The sequence below is a fragment of the Vicugna pacos genome, chromosome 4, assembly GCF_048564905.1.
Source record: "Vicugna pacos chromosome 4, VicPac4, whole genome shotgun sequence".
Lineage (NCBI taxonomy): Eukaryota > Metazoa > Chordata > Mammalia > Artiodactyla > Camelidae > Vicugna > Vicugna pacos.
Window position 1 is genome coordinate 24,194,450 of NC_132990.1, and position 26,601 is coordinate 24,221,050.

The 26,601-nt window shown below is 33.5% G+C and overlaps 1 protein-coding gene across 8 annotated transcripts in view; it reads right to left on the minus strand.

The window, feature by feature from the left end:
* Positions 1 to 26,601, minus strand: part of CCDC171 (coiled-coil domain containing 171) — a 273,454-nt gene that overhangs the window by 113,678 nt on the left and 133,175 nt on the right. For all 8 annotated transcript variants that reach the window (XR_012071926.1, XM_072959382.1, XM_072959385.1 and 5 more), the window contains 3 exons: positions 14,174 to 14,400; positions 13,504 to 13,686; positions 10,351 to 10,536 (listed from right to left, as the gene is read on the minus strand). Coding sequence is in view for 7 of the 8 variants with exons in the window: in XM_072959382.1 (XP_072815483.1) it covers positions 10,351 to 10,536; positions 13,504 to 13,686; positions 14,174 to 14,400 (596 nt within the window). In the remaining variant the exon portion in view is untranslated. The remainder of the gene's footprint in view (positions 1 to 10,350; positions 10,537 to 13,503; positions 13,687 to 14,173; positions 14,401 to 26,601) is intronic.

A 26,601-nucleotide genomic window follows, 5' to 3' on the forward strand; every position in this document is an offset into this window, starting at 1 on the left:
GAACTAGTATTGGGGAGACTTGCTGTGAATAATTCTTTATTTTTCTCCTCTCAACCAATGCCTAACATTTTGCATGGACAAAAATTACAAGACTGTGACAGTTCCAGATTATTTAAGGTTTTGTAAACAGTTTCACAACCTCTCCTCCATTGTCACTTCATCACTAGGATGTAGGTAATTTTTTTAAACTTAAATTCTAATATATTCTTCATAAAACTAAATACTGTACTTTCCACAGTAAAGACTCAAACATATATGTTAATTAATTAGATAACCAGAATTTATTTTTTAAAAAAAATAAATCAGGAAGGTTTTTTAAAACTTTACAGGAAGATTCTTTGCTTTCTTAAATAATCCTATAAATATTTAATTTTTCTATAAATAATAAAAACATCTAGAATATTTCAGATATAATTGAAAGTTAGAAGAATTTAATAGTTAACTTTGCCCAAGAAAAAATAAGGAAAAGCTCTAGCTATAGGTTTACTCTAATCCTAAATGAATCAGTCCTTTTTAATGTCAGATTTACTAGAGAAAGAGCAAAATAGAAAATCTCTTTTCATACAAGCAACGTTATGTCAGAAAAGTCATTATGTCATTCCATTTCTGTATCCTTTCCACTATTTGCTACCAATTCATAAATTACTATCATTTCCTAAATTTTTATTTATAGACATCTAATTTACTCCTATACTCCCCATCAGCATATTGTCCATAAGCCTATGGTCTATTTTGTTTTTAACATATTATACAAACATCAAATATAATCTAAATCAAAGAAGTGCACCATCAAATTACAATTTGTAGGACAACCAGGAGAAACCAATTCACGATGGGGCAATGGAATGGATTTTCAGAAGATGAGCCCAGCCCCAGGTTAGTACGAGCTACAGATGTCAAAAATATTTGAGGAGATCAGTGGGCTATTTCAGATGCTTTGTTTTTCTTTTTTGTTTTGTGTTTTTGTTTTTCAGTATTTCTCTAACTGACAAAGTTGATTAACACTAGGAAAATTATCCCTTTCCAAAGGAATATCTCAAGTGCTAAGAGGAATATCTACAAATGCCAATACCATAGAATTCCCAAGGCCTTCCATTTATTGGAACTGCAATTCACAGTCCCAACTCTAAAATTTAATTACCTTGATCACTTCTTAATTCACTGTATATGCAAATGCAAACAGTAACTCTAATTTTTGACTACATTCAATAAAAAATTACTGAGTTTTGGATCTACCAGAACTAGATCTACCATGGCCCTGTCAGGAATTCAGCCTCCTTACTCCAATCTACAATATTTTAAAAATTGACACAAATCTAATGCCTACCAGCAGATGAGTAACTAAATAAAGGATGACTTATTTACAGTATAGAATACTGTGAATCAATTAAAATCATAAATGAATAGACCATTTAAGGTTTGTTGTTTAAGACTCAAAGAGTCAGTGGGGCCACTGTGGAAAACAGTATGGAGATTCCTCAAAAGACTAGGAATAGACTTACCATATGACCCAGTCATCCCGCTCCTGGGCATATATCCAGGAAGAACGCTACTTCAAAATGACACCTGCACCCCAATGTTCATAGCAGCACCATTTACAATAGCCAAAACATGGAAACAGCCTAAACATCCATCAACAGATGACTGGATAAAGAAGAAGTGGTATATTTATACAATGGAATACTATTCAGCCATAAAAACCAACAACATAACGCCATTTGCAGCAACATGGATGTTCCTGGAGAATGTCATTCTAAGTGAAGTAAGCCAGAAAGAGAAAGAAAAATACTATATGAGATCGCTCATATATGGAATCTAAAAAAAAAAAAAAAAAAAAGACAATACGAAACAGAAACAGACTCATAGTCATAGAATAAAAACTTGTGGTTGCCAGGGGGACAGGGGGTGGGAAGGGACTGGGATTTCAAAATGTAGAATAGATAAACAAGATTATACTGTGTAGCACAAGGAAATATATACGGGATCTTGTGGTGGATCACAGCGAAAGAGAATGTATGTATGTTCATGTATAACTGAAAAATTGTGCTCTACACTGGAATTTGACACAACATTGTAAAATGACTATAACTCAATAAAAAAAGTATATGTATGAAAAAAAATTACAAAAAAAATAAAAGAGTCAGTGGGGAGGGTATAGCTCAGTGGTAGAATGTGTACTTAGTATGTATAAAGTCCTGAGTTCAATTTCCTGTACCTCTGTTTTAAAAAAAAGTAAATAAATAAAAATAAACCTAACCCCCCCTCCCAAAAAGGGGGCAATGTAAAATAAATAAATATTAAGGAAAAAACACTCAAAGAGTCTAAGACTTTTTTGGTCCAGATTTGTGGTTTATTGGCAACATAAAAGTCGGTAGGCTTTTCATTTGTTTTTTCTAGTCAGTGCCATATGCCAATAAACACAATATTCTCTCTTAGAGATTATTCTCACTACTGTTTTTCCTGTTTCCATTTAGCCATATATGCATGCAGTAATAGTGTGTGTGTACCTGAACTTAATAGTGGTTATCCTGAGGCCATCTAAGATAGCAGGTTAGAGTAAGAAGGCCATACCCCTAATTTGTTCTTTGCCATGAGACTGAGTCAAAATCAGCTCCTTCTAACCCCCGATTTCTAGACTCTTTCTCTTCCCTTTTATTTGTGCTCATATGCCAACTAATTCCTTTCTGAGTTCATTTCTTTCTTTGTAACTCCTTGTTCAAGGCAGAATATCAAAGCCAAAACATATTATCATCAATTAATTCTTTCCAACCACTTCCCCTAAAACCACAGGGGAAGTTCGCTTCCTAAATTACCACAAGAACAATTCTATCAAATGTTTCACCACAGCTTAGCAAGAATTTCCATCTCTGATATCAGTTTCCTCACCTCAGACTGCCTGATGTCTATGCCAGTGCCTCGTACTTTAGGTACTGGTCATAGCAGTAACCCATCTTCAGGTGTATGTTTCTGTATTAGCTCCTGCAAGTATTTTATTCACAGGTTCACTCTCTCATTAAAGTAACACTGTTTATTTCAATCATTCTTTCACCTACTCTATTAACATGGAGTGTCTAGCACTAAACAGAATCTGAGCTCTATTAAACAAAAACATGTAAGGCAGGATCTAAGATAAAATGGTTAGCCTAAGTGGTTACTAAATTTAAATCCAAGCTTACTGGAAGTTGAGAAAAAATAAAATACATTAGATATGTAGCTTTCATTGTTTTACAAACTACCCATGTTAAATACAGAAATGTTGCCTAAAAAAACTGCCTCAGAGGTCCAATAGCACTAAAGATACAAACAATATATTTTCTCTATCTGTGCTGCTAATATGGCAGTCGCTAGCCACATGAGGCTATTGAGCACTTGAAATGTAGATAGTGTGACTGAGGAACTAATTTTACTTAATTTAAATTTAAATAGCTGCACATGGCTAGTGGCTACCATATTAGATAATGCAGCTCTAGACGCCAGACTCAACTACATACATGGGAAATACTACTCCTACAAATACACTTATGCTGATTCTCAGCTACATTTAACTGGCTCACAGTTCTGTCTCACTCCAATATCTACTCCATCATTCTGGGTAACCTGAAAGATAATATGGTCAATCCATCTAAAACTATGACCTTTCCATTTCCTTGACCTCTTCATGTCCTCTCCTTAATCCCATTCCATACACAAACCCTGGATCCTACTATCCCATAAACTAGTTCTGCATCCAAAATCACTGATTCAGGCATCCTGCTCTCTGCTGTCTGCTAACAAACAACTATTCTTTCAGATTTATTGTTTAACCATAAATTACATGACTATTCATTGATCTCCTAAGTCATTAGCCCTCTCCCTTCTTCATTTCCCTTTTAATCCAGTGTAGATCCAATGGCCAATTAATCCAATAATAATATTGTTTGCACTCCATCATCCCTTGCCCTCTCATCATCCTGTCTAACATATCTAGCAAAACCCCAATCCTTCAATCACCATGTGTACTCATTTTTCAGTGCATACATCTATGCGGTCAAAATGCCTTAAGGCAAATTAGTATTACCATAGATTAATGATTGCTCTCAAAGAAGCCCTCCAATTATATTTCTGCTTAGCACTCTGATTATATTCTTACTGTTGACTTAGTCTCCCACTCTCTGTAACGACTACTTCAAATCCTCTCTATTCTCCAACTGCCTTCGTCCTCCAAATTCCCTCCTTATTCAAAGCATATGAGTTTACCTCCTTCACAAAGAAAGAAACATCAGTAAGAATATTTACCAACAACTGCCCTCATCTAAGCCCCTCTTTTTCTACATACACAATAAGGGAGGTCCTATGTAAAGCCAATTTTGCCACTCATACTTTGGCTCTTATCTTTCCCAGGTCTTCTCAAGCATTTCACACCAGTGGTTCTCAAAGTGTGGTTACCCATATGGCTAAATACTAAACACTTTTAAAAAATAAAGATATGTACTATATGAAGTGCTAAAGGAAGTTCTTCAAGTAGAAGGAAAATGATACTAGATGAAAATATAAGTCTTATAAAAAGGAAACATGGTTTAAATATGGGGGCACTAATGAAAGACAATTTTTTCTTTTGTAAAATTTCTTTAAAAATCTACTTCACCATTTTAAGCAAAAACAACAATATATCATGGGGTCTGAAATGTGTGAAAATAAAATCTATGACAACAGCAATAGAGAGAATGGGAGAGAAGAAATGAAAGCATATAGCTGTAAGATTCTTACATTATACGTAAAGTGATATAATATTACTTGAAGATAGACTATGATAGGTGAAGGAAACATATTGTAAACACTAGAGCAACTCCTAAAAATAAAAAGGAATCCATAATTAGCCAACAGCAGAGACTTCTAAAAGGTCTGAAAAATACTCAGTACTTCTAAAGGGTTAGATAATAAATATTTTAGACACTGCGGGCCATACGGTCTCTGCTGCAACTATCACTGTAATACAAAAGCAGCCAGAGACAATATGTAAATACACAAGTGTGGCAGCATTCCAACAAAGCTTTACATATAGATGGCAGGCTAGATTTGACCACTGGGTGATACTTTGCTGATCTCTGACCTAATAAGCCTATCCTTAAATACCTAGAAAAAGAAGAGAAAAACTAACCCAAAGTGTATAGAAGAATGGAAATAATAAAGATAAGAACAGAAATAAACATCATAGAAAACAAACAATAGTGTACGTTAACAAAGACAAAACTTGTTTTTTGAAATGAATGACAAAGCTGATAAATTCCTAATGAGAGAAAAAAAGGGGGGAGGGGAAGGGAAGAAAGAACACAAAGTACCAAGATAAGAATAAACAAGGGATTATCACAGCAGATCCTAAAAACATAAAAGAATAATAATGAAATATTAAAAGTAACTTATACCAATAAATTTGATGTCTTACACAAAACTGACAAGCTGATTCTAAAATTTGTATGGAAATTCAGTGGACCTAAAATAGCTGAAACAATTTTGGGAAAAAAAAGTGGGATACCCACAGTACCTTGAAAATAGGAATTATAAGACTTCCTATAAAGGCACAGTAAATAAAACAATACAGAATGAGCATAAAGAAAGACAGATTTTTGAAACAGTAATAAAGTTCAAAAGCAAATAAGTAAACACACACACATACACACACAAGTGATTTTCAATATAGGGGCCAACATAACTGAAGAGAGAAAGGACAGTCTTTTCAACAAATGGCACTGGAACAAGTAAACATCTATAAGGAAAGAAAAAAAAAACTTCAACCCTTACATCAAGTTATACATAAAAATTAACTCAAAATGAATCACAGACCTAAAGGTAAAAGCTAAAAAAAAAAGTTTTCTAAAAGAAAACACGGGCAAAAATCTTTTCTGCATCACAGTAAACATTTCTTAGATAAAAGACAATAATTAACTGTAACATTTAAAATGCTTCTAAATTTAAAACCTCTTCTACTTGAAAGACACTGTTAAGAAAATGAAAATTCAGTATTCTGACTGAGAAATAATATTCTCAATATTCTGACAGAGGACTTGTATCCAAAAAAAAGAAAGAATTCTTGCAACTGAATAGGAAAACAAACAACTCAAAGCTAAATATCAAATGATTGGAACACATATTTCACAAAAAACGCATATGAGTGACTAACAATAATAAGTATACTAACAGATGCTTAACATTATTAATCATCAGTGAAATGCAAATTAAAACCAAAAAACATACCATTACACACCCACTAGAACAGATTAAAATTAAAAAGACTGACAGTACCAAGTATTTGCCAGAATATGAAGCCATGCAACCTACTTCCACTGTTGTTAGAAATGTAAAGTCATGCAGCCCTTATGGAAAAAGACTTTGACAATTTCTTAAAAATTTAAACTTACTCTTACCATACAATCCAGCATTTCCACTCCTAGGTATTATCAAGAATAGTCAAATCATGTCTCACCCCAGGGACTTGTACAAGAATGTTTTTAGCAGTGTTATTCATCATAGCCCTAAATGAAAACAATCTAAATGTCTATCAACAGGTGAACGGATAACCAAATTTCTGTATATTCATATAATGGAATACAACTCAACAATACAAAGAAACAGTGTAGATGAATCTCAAAGCTGTTACACCAAATGAAAGAAGTCAGACACAAAGAGTACATACATATTGTCCGATTCCACTGATGTGAAAGTCTAATAAAAGCAAATCTAATCTAGAGTGATACCAGATCATTGGCTGCTGGGCTAGAGTGGAGGGTGGGGCCAGTAAAAAGGGTAGCTGAATGGGAAAGAGCACAGGGAAATTTGAGAATTTGAGTGATAAAATAAATGTCCTATATCTTGATTGTGGTGGTAGTTATACACGTATACATTTGTCAAAATGCACTGAGCCATGTATATTTTTCCTCAGCTAATTTCAATTCGCTAGTATCTTTTCATCAATGTCTCTGATGTTCAAATCAATCACTGAGTTTTTCATTTCAATGACTATATTTTTATTTCTTGTCCTTTATCTATTCATAAGCTATTTCTTAAAACTTTTAAAAATATTTAAAGTATCTTTTAAAGTACCTGCCAATACTTCGAGTATGCCTACCACCTCAGGCGTAAACTTTCCCATTTGATGTACAACTCATTTCTTCCAATGGTTTGTAATACTGAATTCTCCATAAAAGTCTTTGGTGTGTTCTGTGAGCTACAGAAGCATCCTCACTGAATATTTTCAAGGTTACTTCTGCAAGGTCACACTGGTTCTACAAGGATTGGACACCCTGAAGATAATTTCCCAGCTGAACAGTCCTTGGACCTAAAGGTAGCATAACTAAAATCCTACATTCATGTGTGGCATAGGCCTGGGGTGTATTTAAAAATATTTTAACCCTGATAATATAGAATTATTATACTTTTACTCAACATCATATCCTAGCCAGTACATTAAGGCAGGGGAGGAAAAAAATTAAAGGATTATGGTTTGAAAAGGAGAAACAAAACTGTTACTACAGAACAAATAAAATGATGGCCTACGTAGAAAATTTTAGAAAGTACAGATAAAGCATTATTAGAATTTACAAAGAAGTTTAGCAGTGTGGATGAATATAAGATTAATATATTTATTCACGTGCCAGTTAGTTGGTTGATCTTAGTCTGTGGATGCTCTTGAAGGAACTAAATTAGGCAAGCTTTCTTCCAGAGAAAATTTAATATTAGTTTCTGTCTAAACACTATTGATCAGAGATTATCCCATTCAGGTTATTAGGCAATTTCTTAATGGGGGAGTCAAGGGTTCAAGACCCAATCTGCTGGAGGCCAAATCTTAGTTCCCTACTTCCAGCACTGGTTTTGGTATTTGCCTGCAGGGTAAGCCCAGCAACTATTCACAGTGCTAACTTTGATTTCAGCTCACTGGGGTTTGCTGGTGTCACTTGTTCTTAGAGATTTCCTTTACTCTTTAATGCACGGCTGTAATACTCAAAATGTCTTATCAAAATCTAGCTGTATCGTAAAGGAAAGCCATTCTGAGCATCAAGTCCAAAGTAGGATTTATAAAAACTATTGTAGATAGAAAAATGATTAAAAACAAAGCCACAAAATGTTAACAGTGGTGTTTTCAGATGCTAAGTTATGAGTAACTTGTTTTCTCTATATATTTTCCATATCTTCTATTCGTCTTATTTTGTTTTTAAAAAGAAGCAGCAATAGTTTTTATTAAGTTATGCACAGGACACACACAAAAAGCTACTTGTTAAAGTATTACTGAAAAGCACAAAAGAATATTCACCAAGCATATACTTGTTTTTCAAACAGGATCTTAATTAATTCTCATAAAAATTCTGCAACTTCAGTATCATTATCCCTAATTTTGCAGAAGAGGAAACTGAGGCTCAGAAAGGTTAAGTTATTTGCCCAAGTGACAGTACTGGGATTTGCATTTGGAAATACTTATTCCAAGGCCAGTGCTTTTTGCACTGCACCATGCTGCCTCCCACAAGAGAGCATTTTCACATTACCACCTGCTCACTCTAATTAAGAGACAGTAATTAAACAATTCTCCATTCTTGACAACAATATTTAAGCTACTGGCATTTTAAAGAAATTAATATGAGCAGCTTTTTATCTGCTGGAAAATACTATACCTAAACACAACTACAAGCTATTTCAAAAAGAGAAGACTCCAATGTGAGTTCAATGCTTTATCAAAGCATGGTTAATTACATTATCTATTAATGGGACATGAAGCATAAAAATGTTGTTCAATGACCAATATACTTATAAAAATATTCAATTTGACTAGCAATCAAAAAATATAAATCTGAGTAACAATAATATATTGATCAAATTGGCCAAAAATTTTTTAATCATAAAAATCAGCTTGGGTAAAAAGTAAAATTCTCATGTATTTTAGGAATGTAAAAGTTTCCATAGGCAAACTTAAAATTTACTTTAAATTTTAAATTCACTTTAAAACATATGTGTCTGTAGACCTAGTAATTCTTCAACTAGGAATTAATCCTGAGGAAATAATCATAATATGTATATAAAGATTTAGCTATAGGGTTGCTTATCTTAGAATTACTTATAATAGAAAAAAAGAAAGTAATAATAAAGAAAAGGAAGCTGAAGCAAATTTAAGTCTACCTAATTAACCTAAGAAAATAAGTTAATCATTTTAATACAGTTTTCTAAAAACTGAATTCCAGTTTCAACGTGTATAGGCCGGGAGACCCTGAGCAAGTCCACTGAACTCACTCAATTTCATCAAAAAAGAATGGGAACAATAATGGTGCCTATTCTCAGGGGTAGTTTAAGAATGAAACAAAACATTCCACACAGAGACACAGTACAGAGCCTGGCCTATGTATGCTGTCAATCAACAATACATTTAATGTTGTGATTAGGAAAGCAGATGTAAACTCTGATTCCCCAGGTTTGTAACTTACTAATGGTTGTGCATGTGCCTCTCTGTATCTCGGTTTTCTCATCTACAAAATGAAAATAATCCCATCGTTTACGTGAGGATTATGAGATAACATAGTATTTAGTGCTTGGCAAACAGGAAGCTCTCAATAAATTTTGATTGTTTTCTTAGTATTCATAACAGTATTTAGCTATTAGGATAAATACATATTATTTGTATAATAAATTATATACCAACTCTGAGTTGCTTACTGTATTAGGTATGACACACAATACCTACTACACAGGCTGTGCTGTATCATGTTGGTTTCCCTGAAATTAGTTCTTCCATTCCAGTGTGTATAACCTTGCTAGTGAAAACTAGAATTCAATTACATTTTATAGCCAACATTTCCAAAAGGTATCATAGTCCTAGATACCGTTACGAAGTTTTCTAAATGACAGCCATTTTACTGAACTTCTTTTTCCCCTTCTAAATACCTTTCCCACAAACAAACGACAGGGAGAACAACTCTTCCTAACCAAACCCCACCTCCTCCTCAAACTCACACTTCCATAAGAATTAGACAGACCCAGACCCGTAACTTCCAAATCTGAAGGATACAGGGATTTTCAATGTTCCGAGGGCATAAAACAAGAAAAAGAAAAGAACTAAAGAGAGGAGGAGCTAAGTAAAACAAAGAATAAAATTATTACTGGAAAAATCTCCACTTGGTTTCCAACTAGCAAAGCCTACTTTTACTTTTCAACACAGCTAAATGCAAGCTTGGAATTGAGGTCCTAGAACTACATTTCATTCCATCCTTATAAGCTCTCATGGAATAAAATTTCATATTTTGGCATCTCTTCCCTATTCAAAAGATTCACCTGAGTCCCTCAAAGACCCACACCTAGAGGAAATAAACCATTATGCAAGGCATGTTTTCCTACCTTAACAGCTTCTCCAAGAGTTTGGTTTTTGTCGGCTTCCTCAGTGGAATGTAATTCAAGTCTATAATTCAACTCCTGTAGTTGTTGCGCCTGTTCATTCAATAGCATTTGTGCCTGTTGTTCCCGAAGTAATGCATTATTCAGTTCTTCACACGCACTTTCAAACTTCTCATGGGTGATCAATTTCTGAAAAACGGAAAAAAGTTAATTATAAGCTAACTGCATTGTTGTATCATTTAATCTTCAGAACTGTATTTGTTAACATAAAAAGTGCAAGATAAACATTTCCAAATCCCTGATACATGACAAAAGTACAATTTGTTTTTCTTGATTTCATAAGTCAAGATAAAAAACATCACTGATTTTTAAAGCACAACAGCTATACTCCCCAAACTCTCCTTTTAGTCAAACAAAATCTCTGGAAACTTATTTCAAGTTCTGCTCTTCTCTGGAATCCCTTAAGGGGTGTGGAATCCAGGGCAGAACATATTTGCATTATCTTCTGCGCAAAACATTTAAACAAATGAAAATTACACACAACAAATGACAAGAAACATCTTGATCTTGAAGTACAAAGAAAAGGAATGCTTCACAAATGGTAGGTAACATGAGAAATACATGTGGAAAACTAAAAGAAACCATGCAAGTCACTTAATCATACTAAGTGTAAATATATATATACACATTTAAGATTGATAACTCTTCCATTATTGAAAATAATTTGAGGTGGATTAATATAATTAACACAAATATAAAGACAACTGATTTAAGATTTTTAAAACTCTGAGGATGGGGAACAGAATAAAAATCCTATTGATTCTAGGCATCTGGAATGTGTGAACTATTACAGTAGAATGGGGATTTCATCTCTGAGTGTTCTGACAAATCAGACAAAAATACAAAGGTGCTCAATTATAGCTTCCTCTTGGGCCAATAATACCAAGTATGCAGTTCATGTAAAAAGAAAAAACTTTTGCTGAAACTAAGTTTGAGGATAAGTTTATTACATGAGTTCTTTCTACGTCATAATATATAAGCATTCAGTTTTACTTTGGCACTATGTACTTGCCTGTTACCTCCCGGAAGCAACTATCTTTTACTATTATTTGCCTTTTCAAAGGCATATATAATGAATATCTCAACAGTATGGCATAAAAATAAATGTCTAATACTTACATCTAAGTTAATCTAAGTAATGAGAATGATCGCAAGGCACGTGGGGCAAGTTCCCTCATTTCCTGACAGTCATCTAGTAAAGGTGTGTCTAACAGATCACTGATATTCATACAGTGTTTAGATTTGAAGAAACATTTATTTTTTCACTCCCTCTTAACAGTTGCCTTGTTCCCTACATTGTCCTATTGTAATCAAACTCTCCACTTTCAAAACATCAATTCTAACAGCCTCCTCTCAACACTCCAGCTTCATTTCAACTTCTTAACATCCCTCCATCCCCTGATGCCATAAAACGCCTCTGGGTCTGGCGAACAGATTATTTCTGTACTTCTTATACCTTTTATTTGTTATGTTGTTTTAAATTATCACTCCTTGCCATCAGAACATTCTGTCCTTTGCAATTCACTTCACCTCTGTAAATGAAGATCCCTATCTTTTGACTTCCTACTCCTCCAAAATGTCTCCTTTACCAAAAAATTAAGCAAATGTTAGACTCTCTCTTGTCCATCCATCCCTAGCAGAGACTGGTGCAATTCTGTTCACTCTTCTGCAAGTAAGTGGGGTCAAATAAGCATAGCAATGGAGAATAAGAAAGAGATAGTGTGTGAAAGAGGTTGTAGGGAGCTAAACAAACAAACAAACAAAAAAATCATGGGCATTCGCTACTGAATAACTTTCAGTAGATGAACAATGAATTCCAAAACATGCAAGGACTGACTCACTTTTTGACACATCCCTTTATGTTACAATTTTAGACCAACTCTAAGAAGCCATTTTGTTTCCCTCCTATATACTTTGCCTGAAATAAATGAAAGATGATGGTTGCAGGCATGGTCCCCAATTTTTAAAGAGGAAAATAGCATCATTTTGCCATCTATTTTGATTTTATTGAAACAATCCTTTATTAATATAGCTAGATATGAATATTAACAGTACTGTGAACTGTATGAGTTTTAGAGTATGAGTTTTAGAGCTAGAATACCAAAGTTCAAATCCTGCATTTCCACTTACTAGCTGTGCAACTTTGGGCAAGTTACTTAGCTATTCTGTGTCCTACATTCCTCATCCATAAAATAAGTTTAATAATATTATTGAACCCTTACTGATATGACAAGACTAAATGAGTCAACATCCTATAGTGCTTAGGGTTAGTGCTTGATACATGGTCGACATGGTCATTAGCTGTTAGAAATCATCACTTTTTAACTTTATACTACAGAATTGTATATCGAATATAAAAATTACATATCTCATTCCTTCAATTAATCCTATTTTTATTTCTACACTTCAGTGGAAATAATTCACAATGAACATTTCCTGGAACACGTTTTTTGCTTTTGCTGCAAGCTAGTCACTCAATCAAAGTTTACTTGATACAGCAGTTAACCATCCTAACTATAAATCATTTTCTACTCTTTTGGTCACAGTAGACTTTTTAACAGGGCTGTGAGTTCTGCTGACACAGAATCAGTACTCCTTTAAGCATCTGGTATAACTCTTCTTTTTTTTTTCATTTCTTTTCATTGACATGAGTTTTAATGATGCTGTGCTTTTTATTTAATTGACATATAATATTGTGTAAGTTTAAGGTGTACAATGTACAATCTGAAACACTTCTATACTGCAAAACAATTACCACTGTAGCATTAGCTAACATCTCTATCAAGTCACATAATTATTACTTCTCTTTTTGTGGTGAGAACATTTGAGACCTAGTCTCTCAGCAAGGTTGAAGTGTGTAATACAGTATTGTTCATGCATTTTGGAAGGAAAGTTTCCTAGAATTCCCATTTCTATGAATGGGATTTTGATTATTTGAAAAAGAAAACATAATAAAAAGTTAAGAAAAACAAATATATATGCATTTGTCCTCTGATATTTTAAATATATGTTACATGTACATAATACGTATTATATGTATTTAATATTATAGGAAAGTTCACCAAAGCCGTAGTTTTTTAAATCATATATACTTACAGACTGCTTAAATTCATTTAATTGCATTTGGAGACCCTGGGCTTTGTCAAGCTCCTTTTTCATTTCATTCACATTTCGTCTGAATTCCGTGACCTCCAAGCGCAGTGAGCGGCGCTCCACTTCTGCTGCGTGCAGTCTTTGTGTAAATGCAAATATTTGCTTCTGTAATGATGTGGTGCTTTTCTATTGTTAAACAAGAGCAATTTTACAAGTCACTACAGATTTACTAGTAAATCCATAACAATGACCATTTTACCAAATTAAACATAACTTCGGTTATACAGAGAACAATACCAGCTATCACTAAAACTTATAAGTGAAAGCTTTATTTTTTATGTGAGTGATAATTTGGCTTATATGAAATAGACAACTGAAAAAAAGATGTAATGTAGATGGCTAGAAAATGGGATAGTTGTTTATGTCTCACACAATTCTGCTGCAGTATACTTGTATAGAACAGTAAACTCAGAACTCATGTCAGAACTTTTGTTATTTTGATATTTTGGACACTTATTTGGAGGTACTTTTATTTACTGTATTAAATGATTACATGAAATCTAAAGCAAATATACATACACTCGTGTACAACTAATTGAAACTACAAATAAGTCTAATTCAGAATTAAATTTACAAATCATAAAATCCTTATTTAATGAAACTGCATACATACCAAAATGGGCAAATGACCAGGCAGACCATATTTCAGGGCCAGTGTGTTGACTTTATGAAGTCCACGGGCCAGCCTCTGAACCAGGGAATCTTTTTCTACATATGTAATACTCCTATTGCTGTGCAAAGGTACACTGTCCATTGCCAGACTAATTTTATCCATGAGTTTTGCAAAAGAATTCTTGGCTGCCCCTATAAGTAAATGTCCACAAATTCTGGAATTTGGATCTTCAAAGAAAAAGAAAAAAAGACACAGAAAAATGTGAATTGTCTCTTATTCGTTTCACAACACTGCCAATCACAACAGGGTGAAAATATTTTCTCAATTATGTAACTCCCATTCACTTGTAGTAATTCATTCAAAAAGTTCCCCTTTTATATCAATTTTCATTATGCAGAAAATAGCCCACCCACTAAATCATGTATCTAAAGAAAATCTGCATGTATTTACAATATGTCATTCACACTTAACACTATGACACTAAAAATTCATCATCACTCTTTTCTTTGTTTTAAAACCTAACGAATTCATTTTCTACTTACAACTACTGAAGCTTGTTACCTTAATGTCATACTATTTATATTCTCAGACAAGAAAATATAATTTGCCTTATTCCAAGGCAATTAAAATTTTACAACTACAATTACTCATTTCCCCACAGGATTTTGGTAATCATCCCTCTCATATAATGGACTTAAGGTCCCAGCATATCCAACGTGGCCTGCTCACTGCTAGATTCATCAGGTCTGTAATTAATAATTGTGTTTAATGTTGATAAATAAAATTGTCAGTGCTCTTTCTACTAATTGGTATTCCAGATAATGGTTAATAGGTTTATTTATGCCTTAATAAAAGTCATGTAATTTAGTTTTCCCTCTGCTAGGCAGGTCTTAATCTGTCATTACTTGTCTTACGATACTATCCATGTAAAATGACAAGCATGGAGAGACTGTTTAAATTCAGTAATATAGGAGTCTATATTTCAAGAGCTACTACTATTGGAATTAAGTTAAATCTTGTCTTTACATCAGAAGCACAAAAAGCATATCTGTCTAGTTTTATCCAATAGAAAAATGTTTTATAATTCTAAGAACACATATGGTTCAACACTGAAAAGCGACACTGACTGACAAAGTGATCAGTGGTTTTCTAAGTCATAAAGGATCATCTCACAAAAGCCCTGTGTTCAGAAATTTGAGCCTTGTTTTGTTTCTTTTATTCTTCAATGTATAGAAGGAAAGATTAATTTTTTTAATTTACACAACAGTCATAGAATTTGAAAACCACATTGCTTAGAAGTTATACATAAACTAGAAATTGTTAATTGGATAAAAGCATAATATCTTCCATATAGAATTGACTTCTTTCATTAATTGATGCTGCGACTTCTAAGAATATAAGTAAAATAAGTTTAATTCCATATGCCTCTCACAAATATGTTCTCTGAGAATCCCATGAACAGAAGGCATACAAAGTATAATTAAAATGCACAGGTCCTTTCTTAATAATTAGACTCCTTAATAAATCTTGAATGAAAAGGAAGTTAGTAGCTTTTTATAGAATCAACATATAATGCAGAACACTGAGTAAAGAGTAACTAAAGTACAGGATGCATTTAATATGTTGAATAAATGAACAAGTAGTAAAATTTATTTACTTATCTATAATATTCAATATAATGCATCATTCCAATGTCTATATATGTACTTTCCGTTTCTCCAACCAGCTTGCAACTCCTTGACTATGTCTTTTTTCATCTTAGTTAACTCTTTTTATCTTCACTGTGCAGCCTAGAATATATATGGGTATTTTTTACATGTTTTTTGGACTAATTGTATTTCTTTTTACTTCTGTAGCAGCTCCAACAATGCTGAATACAAGAATGCATTCAATAACACCAAGAGAAATTAGTTAACATTAACTTTTATGGTATGTCGAAAGTTATTCTTTTTAAACAAACAAGATAAAAGCTTACTGTTTTAAGATATTTTCAGGAATATAAAAGTAATAACATTTTCACATATAAAGAGACTTTAGAAGCAAAAATCAACTTTAATTAAATTTTAAATAGTGGTTTTTTATTATATCACAGAAATGTGTCATGTAGACACTAACCACTCTGAAAGGTGAAATGAAGTGGCAATATAATTTCACAAGACATTCTTCTGAATTTTTAAGAAGTGGGAAAGAAGCATACACTGAGTTCCTGACTGCCACACTAAGTGAATTACAGAAAGAGTACTAAATAATTTATGCTTTGATGAGTAAGAAGTGATATGATATACTTCACATTATACAGTACAGAGTGCAATTAATTCAATATTAAATGAAGAAACAAAAAAAATCCTCTAGTGACATAGTTGTAGAATTACTTGTATAATGATACGGAAATAAGAGAAAAAATAAGGTCACTAAAATTCCTCATGTCTAAACCTGTCTAGACTGTTTAAAATGTTTGACTTGTTACATTTAACAAATTCTTGTTTGTGTTAAACACATTTGTTAATCACTTTTCCCTATTTAGTAGCATGTGTCTTTCAAGAAAGAAGAGGACTTTGTTCTGCAGTTACTTTTCCCAGTAGAAGGGGCAGTATTGCACATCTGAGGTTAAAGTCTTCAAAACAAATTCATAAATAACTGTTTCGACCAGCAGTTCCAAACCTGTGGACTACAGATCTTGGGGCGGGGGGAGGGAAGGCTGAAAAACTATCATAAGAGTTCCACCACTTTCAATTGCAGTAACCATTGCCATTTGATCTTTATTTATCCCTAAAAGAATACAGCATGAATAATATATGCTGATGATGTTGTATGTAATAAAATTAAAAGTCCTTCAAAACATTGCAGAAGTCAGCTGCTACTAAAAATAAAACTATTGTGTGGGGAGAGCACAGTCTGCAATATGTTTTCTTATTAAAATGGAATCCTCACATTCAGAAACATTCCTTTAATGAAAAAAGGGAATAATAATTATTTAATATGTATGTAAATATGTAATTATTTAATTTAATAATAACGTTAGTCATGAGGATAATAATAATGAATACTGTAAATAATAATGTTAGAAGTGTTAATCATGAGTAATGTTAACTACATTAAATTTGACTCAGTTCTAGGCAGTTCGGAACATTTTTCTCATCCTTGAAATCTCCATTTCCCTTGCCATCTCCCCCACATCCTGTGCTTAATATTTTTCCAATCTATTCAATTTTCTCTATGATCATGGCCTTAACTCACCTATCACTCTTGCAAGAGTCTGCCTACTTTCCTCCAGTCATTCCCCTCTTCAATCTATTCTCCACTGTAGAAAAAGTGACTTCTAAAACACAAATAGGATCTTGTCACGACATCTGTGTTTACGACTCTCTTTGAAGTTTATGACACCTCAATGACACTCTTCAGGTCTATGAATAAATTTCAATCTCCTCAAAACATGGCTCATGTTATAATCTGATCCCTGCTTACTTTTCCAAGAACATCTTTCACTATTATCCCTTTTATATACAATTTCCTTCAAGGGGCCCAAACACATCACAATCTTAGAGCATTCCTCTGAGCAGAAATAGTGCTTGTGTATTCAAATAGCTAATAATTTGGGAAATATCAATCGGTTTTTTAAACTTGGTAGCCAATCATTAAGATATGATTCAAAGCAGTGTTCTATCTAAAAACAAAACAAAACAGCCCAAAATACTATTTTTAAAAAGTAATGAGAGAATGTCTTACCATATTTTAAAACACCAAGATATACTCATGAAAAGAGCAGTATGACACTGGTACTAGAATAGATAAGACTAACGGAATAGACTGGAGAGACAGGAAACAAATCCAAGTATGTATAATAATTTAATATATACTAAATGGTATATATCTTAATTCAGTAGGTAAAAGATGGATGACTGAATTTAGAAGTGTTGGGACTAGCTGGTCATCGGTACACAAATAAATCTTATTAATTTTCTCACCACTTCTCCAAACATTATCCCAGATAAATGCAAAATCTAATGTAGAAATCAAAACTACTAGACCAAAATATGAGCAACACAATCTGAAGTAAGGCTAGCCTTTCTAAGTAAATCATCAAAAGTAAAACCATAACGTAAATGACCAATAATTTTAATTATATAAAAATACACTAAATTAAAATACAAACTGGAAAAATTATTTACATTATATATGAAAAAGTGCTAATATGTGTGATACACAGGAGTTCTTGTAATTCCATAAGAAACAAACACACGTCCCCATATATGAATGTAATGAGATAGTTTGTAAAATACTAATGAGTGTAGAACCACTGAAAAGATAAGGAACCTAACAATAGAAAAGGCAAATAAAGAATAATATAGTTTACTTTGCCTTTCAAATCAATAAAGATGAAAAAGACTGCCAACACTTCATGTGTCAAAGACAATATGAGGAAACCAGAAATCTCAGTACTGTTCATAGGAATGTAACGTAAAGCAGCTTTTTTTATGAAAGGCAGATTGGCAATACTTTCCAAATATAAATTGTGCAAAGTCGTTTCTCAGGAATTTAGCCAAGGAAATAGCTGTACAAGTGTAAAATGATTTTATGTACAACCTATTAATTACAGCATAGTTTATTACAGCATTGCTTAAAATAGAAAAAAGAGAGAGAGAGAGAGAAAGAGAAAAAAGAAAGAAAAGAAAAGAAAAATGTCAATACCGTCAATAGGGAATTCTCAGAGCAAACTATACTCCACAGAGTGGAACAGTATGTGACCAAATACAGTAAATGACACACACCTGCCTTACTGACATGGAAAGACGTGTCTTACCCGGTGAGGAGAATGAAAATATCGTGAGGCATGACTGTATGATTCCCTAATATAAAACTGGGTGTGTCTGTGTGTACACATGTCTTTTACACATGTCTAGAAGATTTGTAGAAATCATCAAAGTGTTAAGAATGACTGGGGATGGCCTTTTGGGTGGTTTTTATTTCTTCTGTGCAGGTTTCTGTACTGCGTGAGGTTTTTACACCAAGCACAAGTGCTTTTACAGAAATAACAAAACTATTTTAAAAAGCACTGTGCAAATGCCTTTCCTCATTCATTCATTAAACAGCTAGCTGTAGAGCAACTCATGGGGATAAAGGCACAGTTAGGCACCTTGTAACACCTATAACACTAATTAAGAATCAATATCTCTTGTTTCTATCAGTATTATTTATCAATAATACTATAGACATAAATGCCTAATAACAGGACCAGCCCAAAGCATCCTGACTTAGACAAGTGATTATTCGCGGGAGGAATTATCTAAAGCAAGGGTTCTTGGTCATTTTTGTCCTATGAACACTTTTGGTAGCCTGGGATCCCCTTCTCAGAATAATACTTCCAAATGCATGAGTCAAAACACATAGGATTACAAAGGAAGCAAATTTTACTGAAATGTAGTTACCAAACTATTTTAATTATAAATGTATTAAGTGTAAAACAATACATTTTAAATACAGACTAAAATTAATTTTTCTAAAGGCATGGCATGGTGAAACTTGTTGCTTAATGAAACTAATAGCATTAAACTAGGAGGTTATCTTTACTAAGGTAACATACATGTCATGTTGAACATCAAATTTTTTTATAGTTAAAAGTGATGAAAATCCTTATTCACGAATATATACTGCTGCAAATGTAATTAAAGCTTCACTTTACAAGGTAGAGGTAAGCTTCCCTCAAAAAAATACCCGAATTCTCCAAGGCTTTTAAATTCACAACCTACTGTGGAAAGCTTTTTTGTTCAAAAGTCAGTCAGTTCATCTTTGGCTAGATCAACCTACTCAATACAATTTACATCAGAAAGAATCTGAATCTACGGTTCAAATTTGAGGTTATGAAGATAGAAAGAAATTTAGTGACTCTTTTGAAAGGGTTCTGAAGTGTTTCCAGATGCCTGCAGGTTGCTCTCTCAAAGAAATAACAGAGCATTTTGTATTTAGGGAATACTGAAAAACAACCCAGACATGAAGAACTCAAGAGCTCAGCTGGATGAATGAACAACTACCAGGTGCAGAGTTGTCCTGATACTTGGCCAGTTACATTGCACATGTGTACACAGAAGACTGATCACACACCATGTATGTGATGAGTCTCATGATGACTGATCAGTAAAGATGAGCATAAACTATATCTGGAGACAGCTGAAACAACTATATTACAAGATGAAAACATCAACGATCTCTATTAGTAACAAAATCACCATGCCATTGATATTACCTTGGTCTGTCATCACCATTCCTAACTGAAGGAAGTGTCAAAGTTCACTAATGATTAATGAAACAAGATGTAATTTTTTTCCATCCAAATCCACAGACCCACCCTGCACCCCCCTCCAAATTCCATCCATGGACCTTTTTGGGATGGTTCTGTGAACTCCAAATTTAGAGACCCCTTTTCGAAGAATATACTGCTGAATCATAAATCTATACCCTTGAGCCTCTACTTCTGTGCCAACTTAAATAATAAGAAACCTGCCTACCTGGACTACTCCACTTAGAGAACTATAACAGAATATGTTCTCAGTTTTCACTGAAGATGAGTATGAGTAACGCTCACAAGAAAAAAACTTCCGCATCTTCTATGAAGTAGCTTTTAAAGATATAAATTGTGATGTTATTCAATATTTCCAATATGATAGTCCATGTAATAAATTCCTCTTAAGGTCTGGTAGCAAAAAAACAGTTTGCTCCATATAATTGGAGACATTAAGAGAGCATCTCACTTCTGGGCAACAAGAAAAAGCTCGGCTTAGCTAAGTTACAGGTTTATTAATGAGGGTACAGGGAAGTGAGAATGTACAAATAAATGAAAATCAGATCAAGAAGGGTCTTGTATACTAGCTAAAGAGCTGATTCATAAAGGAAGAAATGAGGAACAATGCTGCTGCTGATACAAAGACCTGTGACAGACTAAGCACTGCCCATATGCAATAACTCCTTTAAACCCTCACAATAGCCAGTAAGATGGTACAATTATTATAGCCATTTGAAATAAGTGAGAAAAAAGAATAATGAAAAATGATATACAGAATGACCCAGTGACATTGAAATACACACAAAACAACCTGAAAGACGTACACACAAATATTAATCATACTCTTGGATAGGGAGATTATAGAAGCTACCTTATAGTTTACAATGTAAGCTGCCACAGTTTTTGTTCTGGAACAAGGTGGGGGTTGCAATTATTTTTAAAAACACATGCATTATTTTAGTATAGATTTGAGAGGAATTTTTTCCTTCTGTTCTCTTAGAAATTCCTGAAAAAATAATTATATTGATTTATTATAGTATCTGGATAACCAACCAAACCTTCTAAGAAAAAGGGTCTTCAGGCTCTTAAAAGTTTGACAGACTACCTACAAGTTGCAAAATATGTTAAAGTTTCAAATACATTTCTTAGAATAATTTTGATTTTATATATTACTTTAACAAATAAATATATCCTATGAAATTTCTGACACTGGAATTTTACACAGTCATGAACACTTCCAAGGATAACTTATCCATTGAAAAATTGTTCTTAGAATGATGGGCAAGTAAATTTTAATTTGAAAATCAAAATAGCTGTTCACCATAAAATTCTTTCAAATTTTTATAGGCTTGAAAATTCTCAGAATAAAGTGTTTAAAAATACGGTAAAATGCAAAAATAATAATTTTTAAAGTTACAAGATAAAAGAACATTCAATAAGTTAAATGTGGCTTCCCCCAAAATAGACACTAGTAGCTCAAGTACCAAAATGATTCATAGTCCGATTGCACTTGTTTTAATTTCAGATACGGGTGAAATTATGTGAATAACAGAACTCTCTAAATTACTTCTTCTCATATGTCATCTTGTTAAAATGCAGATTCTGGGCAAGTAGCTCTGGAGTGGAGTCTGAGATCATTAATGCCATGCTGCTGGTCCACAACCACACTTGGAGTAGCAAGTCTCTTTTTACTATTTATGAGGATTCAACAAAGCCTTAAAGTTTTAAACTATATACCAACAACTACTGATTAATATAAATATCTTTACTTTCTGCTTTGAACTTCCTAATATGAAACCTCTCTGTCACGCCAAATACAACCTAGATTTCTGAGTTTTGCCATAAAGAGTTGCTATGACCTCTACAGAGTTAACTCAAAGTATACAGTGAAAGACAGTTCTGAGTAGTAGGAGCAAGGGCATGTATATTTGGGTCATCTATCTTCTAGATAATTAAGACTCAATTATAACTGAAACGGGTAAATGTGTAACAAAACGTATGTACATTCTATTCATAATCATCTACTCCTATACTGTTCAGAAGTATTTCAAAGCAAACCAGCACATTTGTTGCCATCTTGAGAAATTTAGTCTGAACCAGTAATATGAGAATGTCGAGCTATCTATAGAGTTCTTTAGTCTATTCCCATAATGATTGATATCCCAGCCCTTTGGTGAAAGTAACATTCTCCCCTGTTTGAGGTAAATGATCTCTTGCAGGCACACCATTTGGATACCTGGAAGAGGTAATTTATCTCAAGTGGGCAAACACTTTAATGAAAGCAAGAAGGTTGCCACCTGTCCAGTATTTATAGAGGCAATATAGAAACTGGGGTCTTTGCCCACTGCCTGGAAATATATCGTCAAAGTTTAAGAAGGCAGTAGGGGAAACTACCTTTAGCAACCATCTCAATTTCCTAGCAGTGAATTTAAGATAATACTATTGAACTTCCAGTTTCATGAAAAAATATAAAGTAATACAGAGGTTCCACTGAGATACCAGCAGATAAAAAAAGAGAGAAAAACAGTATTTATTGGGCAATTACACATACAAGGCACTTGGCTAAGAAAGTTACACTTACTTCAAATCACCCTATGAGCTAGCAACTTCTCTTAGCCAAATTTTACAGATAAATGATACTGAGGCTGAAAAAGGAGTTGATTTTCCCAACATCGCACACATAATAAGCTGTAAAACTCATATTCAAATCTAGAGTCCTGGTTCTTAATCCATATTCCACTAAGTATCCAGCATGTTTCATTTTCTCTCCTAGACAATTTTAAAATTTTCTCTCCTAAATAGTATGTGTACAATTCAGAACTTATTCTAAAAAGATAAGAACCTAATTTTTAAAGAGTAACATTGATTTTTTTTTAACCTTGGAACAACGATAATAGGAGAAGCAACAGCTACTATTTAATATATTAAAAGCTACTACTTGGTATTGGCATACATGTACAAGTTTTCCTGGAGCTAAAAAGAAAAGTGACAGTGATGCTATCAGTATGTAGTCCTGACAAGTAACATGATTTAAATTTTCAACAAGTTCTTCAAAAAGAAAAAGAAGCAGAAAGAAGGAACAGAGAACAAACACAATTCTAAGCAATATTCTTTCAATTCAGAATTTTCAGATTTCCTAAATAGACTTTCCAAGATTTTGCCATTTCAGTTTCCCACATGGCTGAAAGAATTAAGATACTGCTCATAGTATTAGATGATTCAAGGGACAAGGAATTAACTACAAATCAAAGCTGAACTGATATTCTTGATACTTGTCTTATGATGAAAACATCCTATTGTTAATTGGTTAAATAGAATGCCCAACTGATAAATATTACCCTGACATTATAATCATTCTGTAGAAGAATATCAACAGAAATAGAGAAAAATTCTCAAAAAGTATGTTTTTTAAGAACACTATAGTTATGACAGTATATCATAAGCAAAGAACAGCATCACTTTCGAGATACTCTTGTTGAAAATGATTAAGCTAAATCTGATCATGAGGAAACATCAAACAAATCAAAATTAAAGGGTATTCTACAAATAATGGGCCTGTAATCTTTAAGGTCATGATGGCCAAGGAAAGACTGAGGAACTCCCTCACACTGAGGAAAACAAAAGAAATATGAATAAATGCACACATATTTCTAAACCAGATCCTCTTTCTAAAAAAGACATGGTTGGGACAACGAGGGGAAATTAAATGAAGTCTGAATTAAACATACCGTGCTGGTTTCCTGATATTGGTTGTTACATTCTGGTGATACAGAAGAATGCCCTTTGTTTGAAATACACATTAAAATACTAGGGAGTGATGGTGCATCACGTGAGCAACTTGCTCTCAAATCATTCAGCAAAAAGAGTTCTCTGTTGTGCACTTGCAACTTTTCCCTAAGTTCGAGGTTATTTCTAAATAATTTTTAAATGAAGATATTAAACAGTATGTAGCCTATGATATCATTGATATCATTTGTTAATTCTGTTAGTGGATGGATGCATGCGTGGAAGAAGGAGAGAAGGAAGGTAGAACGGGAGACAGGGAGGAAAGGAGGAAAGAAGGAAGGGAGGAGGGGTAGGTGAATGGATAGAGAGGGAGAAAGAGGAATGAAACAATTGGAGGAACACATAAGAAAATACAAAAATGTTAACAGTAACTATCCCTACATGATAGGAAAACAACTTTGTTTTTGTTATTGCTGTTCTCTGATTTATTTTTTCCCAAGTTTTCTGAATTGACCAGTTTTCTTTTATAACAGAGGCAGTAAAAATGCAACTAATTAAAAAAAAACTGATTTTTCTCTACTGCAGATGTTGATTAACTGATTCAATCCATCCACGCACTCTTCCTTCTCTTCTGCCAGTCTCCAGGTAGCCAATCTAAGGATAACCATGTAATCCAGTTTGGGCCAATGAAACAACAGAAAAAGCCTGCTGGGGAGGCTTTTTGGAAAGCTTTTGCCTTCCTAATATAAAGAGATATATTCAGCAGCAACAGGACTTCACATTTTTAACAGCTTTCTTGAGATATAGTTCACACACAATACAATTTACCCATTTAAAGTATACAAGTCAATGGTTTAATATACTCAGAATTATGCAACCATTACCACATGCAATTTTGTAAAAATTTAATCACCCTCAAAAGAAACTCCATATCTATTAGCAGCCACTTCCCGTAACACCCAACTCCCTCACAGCCTTAAGCAACCCCTTATGTACTTTCTGTCTCTAGATTTGCCTAATCTAGATATTTCAAGTAAATGGAGTCATACGACATGTGATCTTTTGTGACTAGCTTCTTTAACATAGCATAATGTTTTAAAGGTTCATTCCATGTTGCAGCAAGTATCATTCCTTTCTATGGCCCAAAAATATTTTATAATTTGGATATCTGTCCATTATCCATTCATCAGTTGATGGACGTTTGGGTTTCCAGTTCTTGACTATCATGCATTATACTGCAAAGAACATTAATGCACAAGTTGTTTTTTAATGTGTATTTATTTATTTTTATTTGAGGAAATTGAACCCAGGACCTCATACATGATAAGCATGCATTTTTACCACTGAGCTAAATCCCCTCCCCCAACCAATCCTTTTTTTTTTTTTTGATAGACTTTACTTCTTTAGAGCAGTTTCAGGTTTACAGTAGAATTGAGCAGAAAATACAGAGTTCCTACACAGTCCTCCCCACCCACACATATATACTCCCCTACCCTCAACATCCCTCATCAGTGTGGCATATTTGGTACAATCGATGAACCAACATGGGCACATTATTATCAACCAAAGTCCATAGTTTACATTAGGGTTTATTCTTGATGTTGTACGTTCTACAGGTTTGACAAGTGCATAATGACACGTAGCCACCACTATAGTATCATACAGAATAATTTCATTGCCCCTGTGCTCCATCTATTCATTCCTCCCTCTCTCACTCTCCCCAAACCCCTGGAAACCACAATCTTTTTACTGTTTCTATAGCTTTGCCTTTTCCAGAAGTCATTTGGTTGGAATCGTACAGTTTGTAGCCTTTTCAGACTGGCTTCTTTCATTTAGTAATATGTCTTTTAAGTTTCTTCTATGTCTTTCATGGCTTGATAGGTCTTTTTTTTTTACTGCACACATATTTTTTAATTTACATGCATGTACTGTTCATTGTTTCTAAGAATGTTTAGAGCTTTAGCTTTTTAAACTTACATAGTTATCAAAGGAATAAAGCCAACTGCAAAATAAGAATTAATTCAAAAAGATACATACACCCTGCTATTAACAGCAACATTATTTATAATTGCCAAGATATGGAAGCATCCTAAGTGCACATCAATAATTGAATAGATAATGGAGATGCAGTATATATATGTGTGTGTATATATATATATATATATATACACACACATATATACACACACACACACACTGGAATACAACTCACCCATAAAAAGAAGGATATTTTGCCCTTTGCGGCCCTTCCTTCCTTTTTTTTTTCACTTCAAAAACCAGAATTTTATAACTGGCATAGACATTTCCATTACATCAAAAACAACAAAACAACTAGAAATATACTTAACCAAGGAGGTTACCTATACTCTGAAAACCAAAAGGACACAAAGAAATGGGAAGATTTCTTGTCCTCTTGGATTGGAAG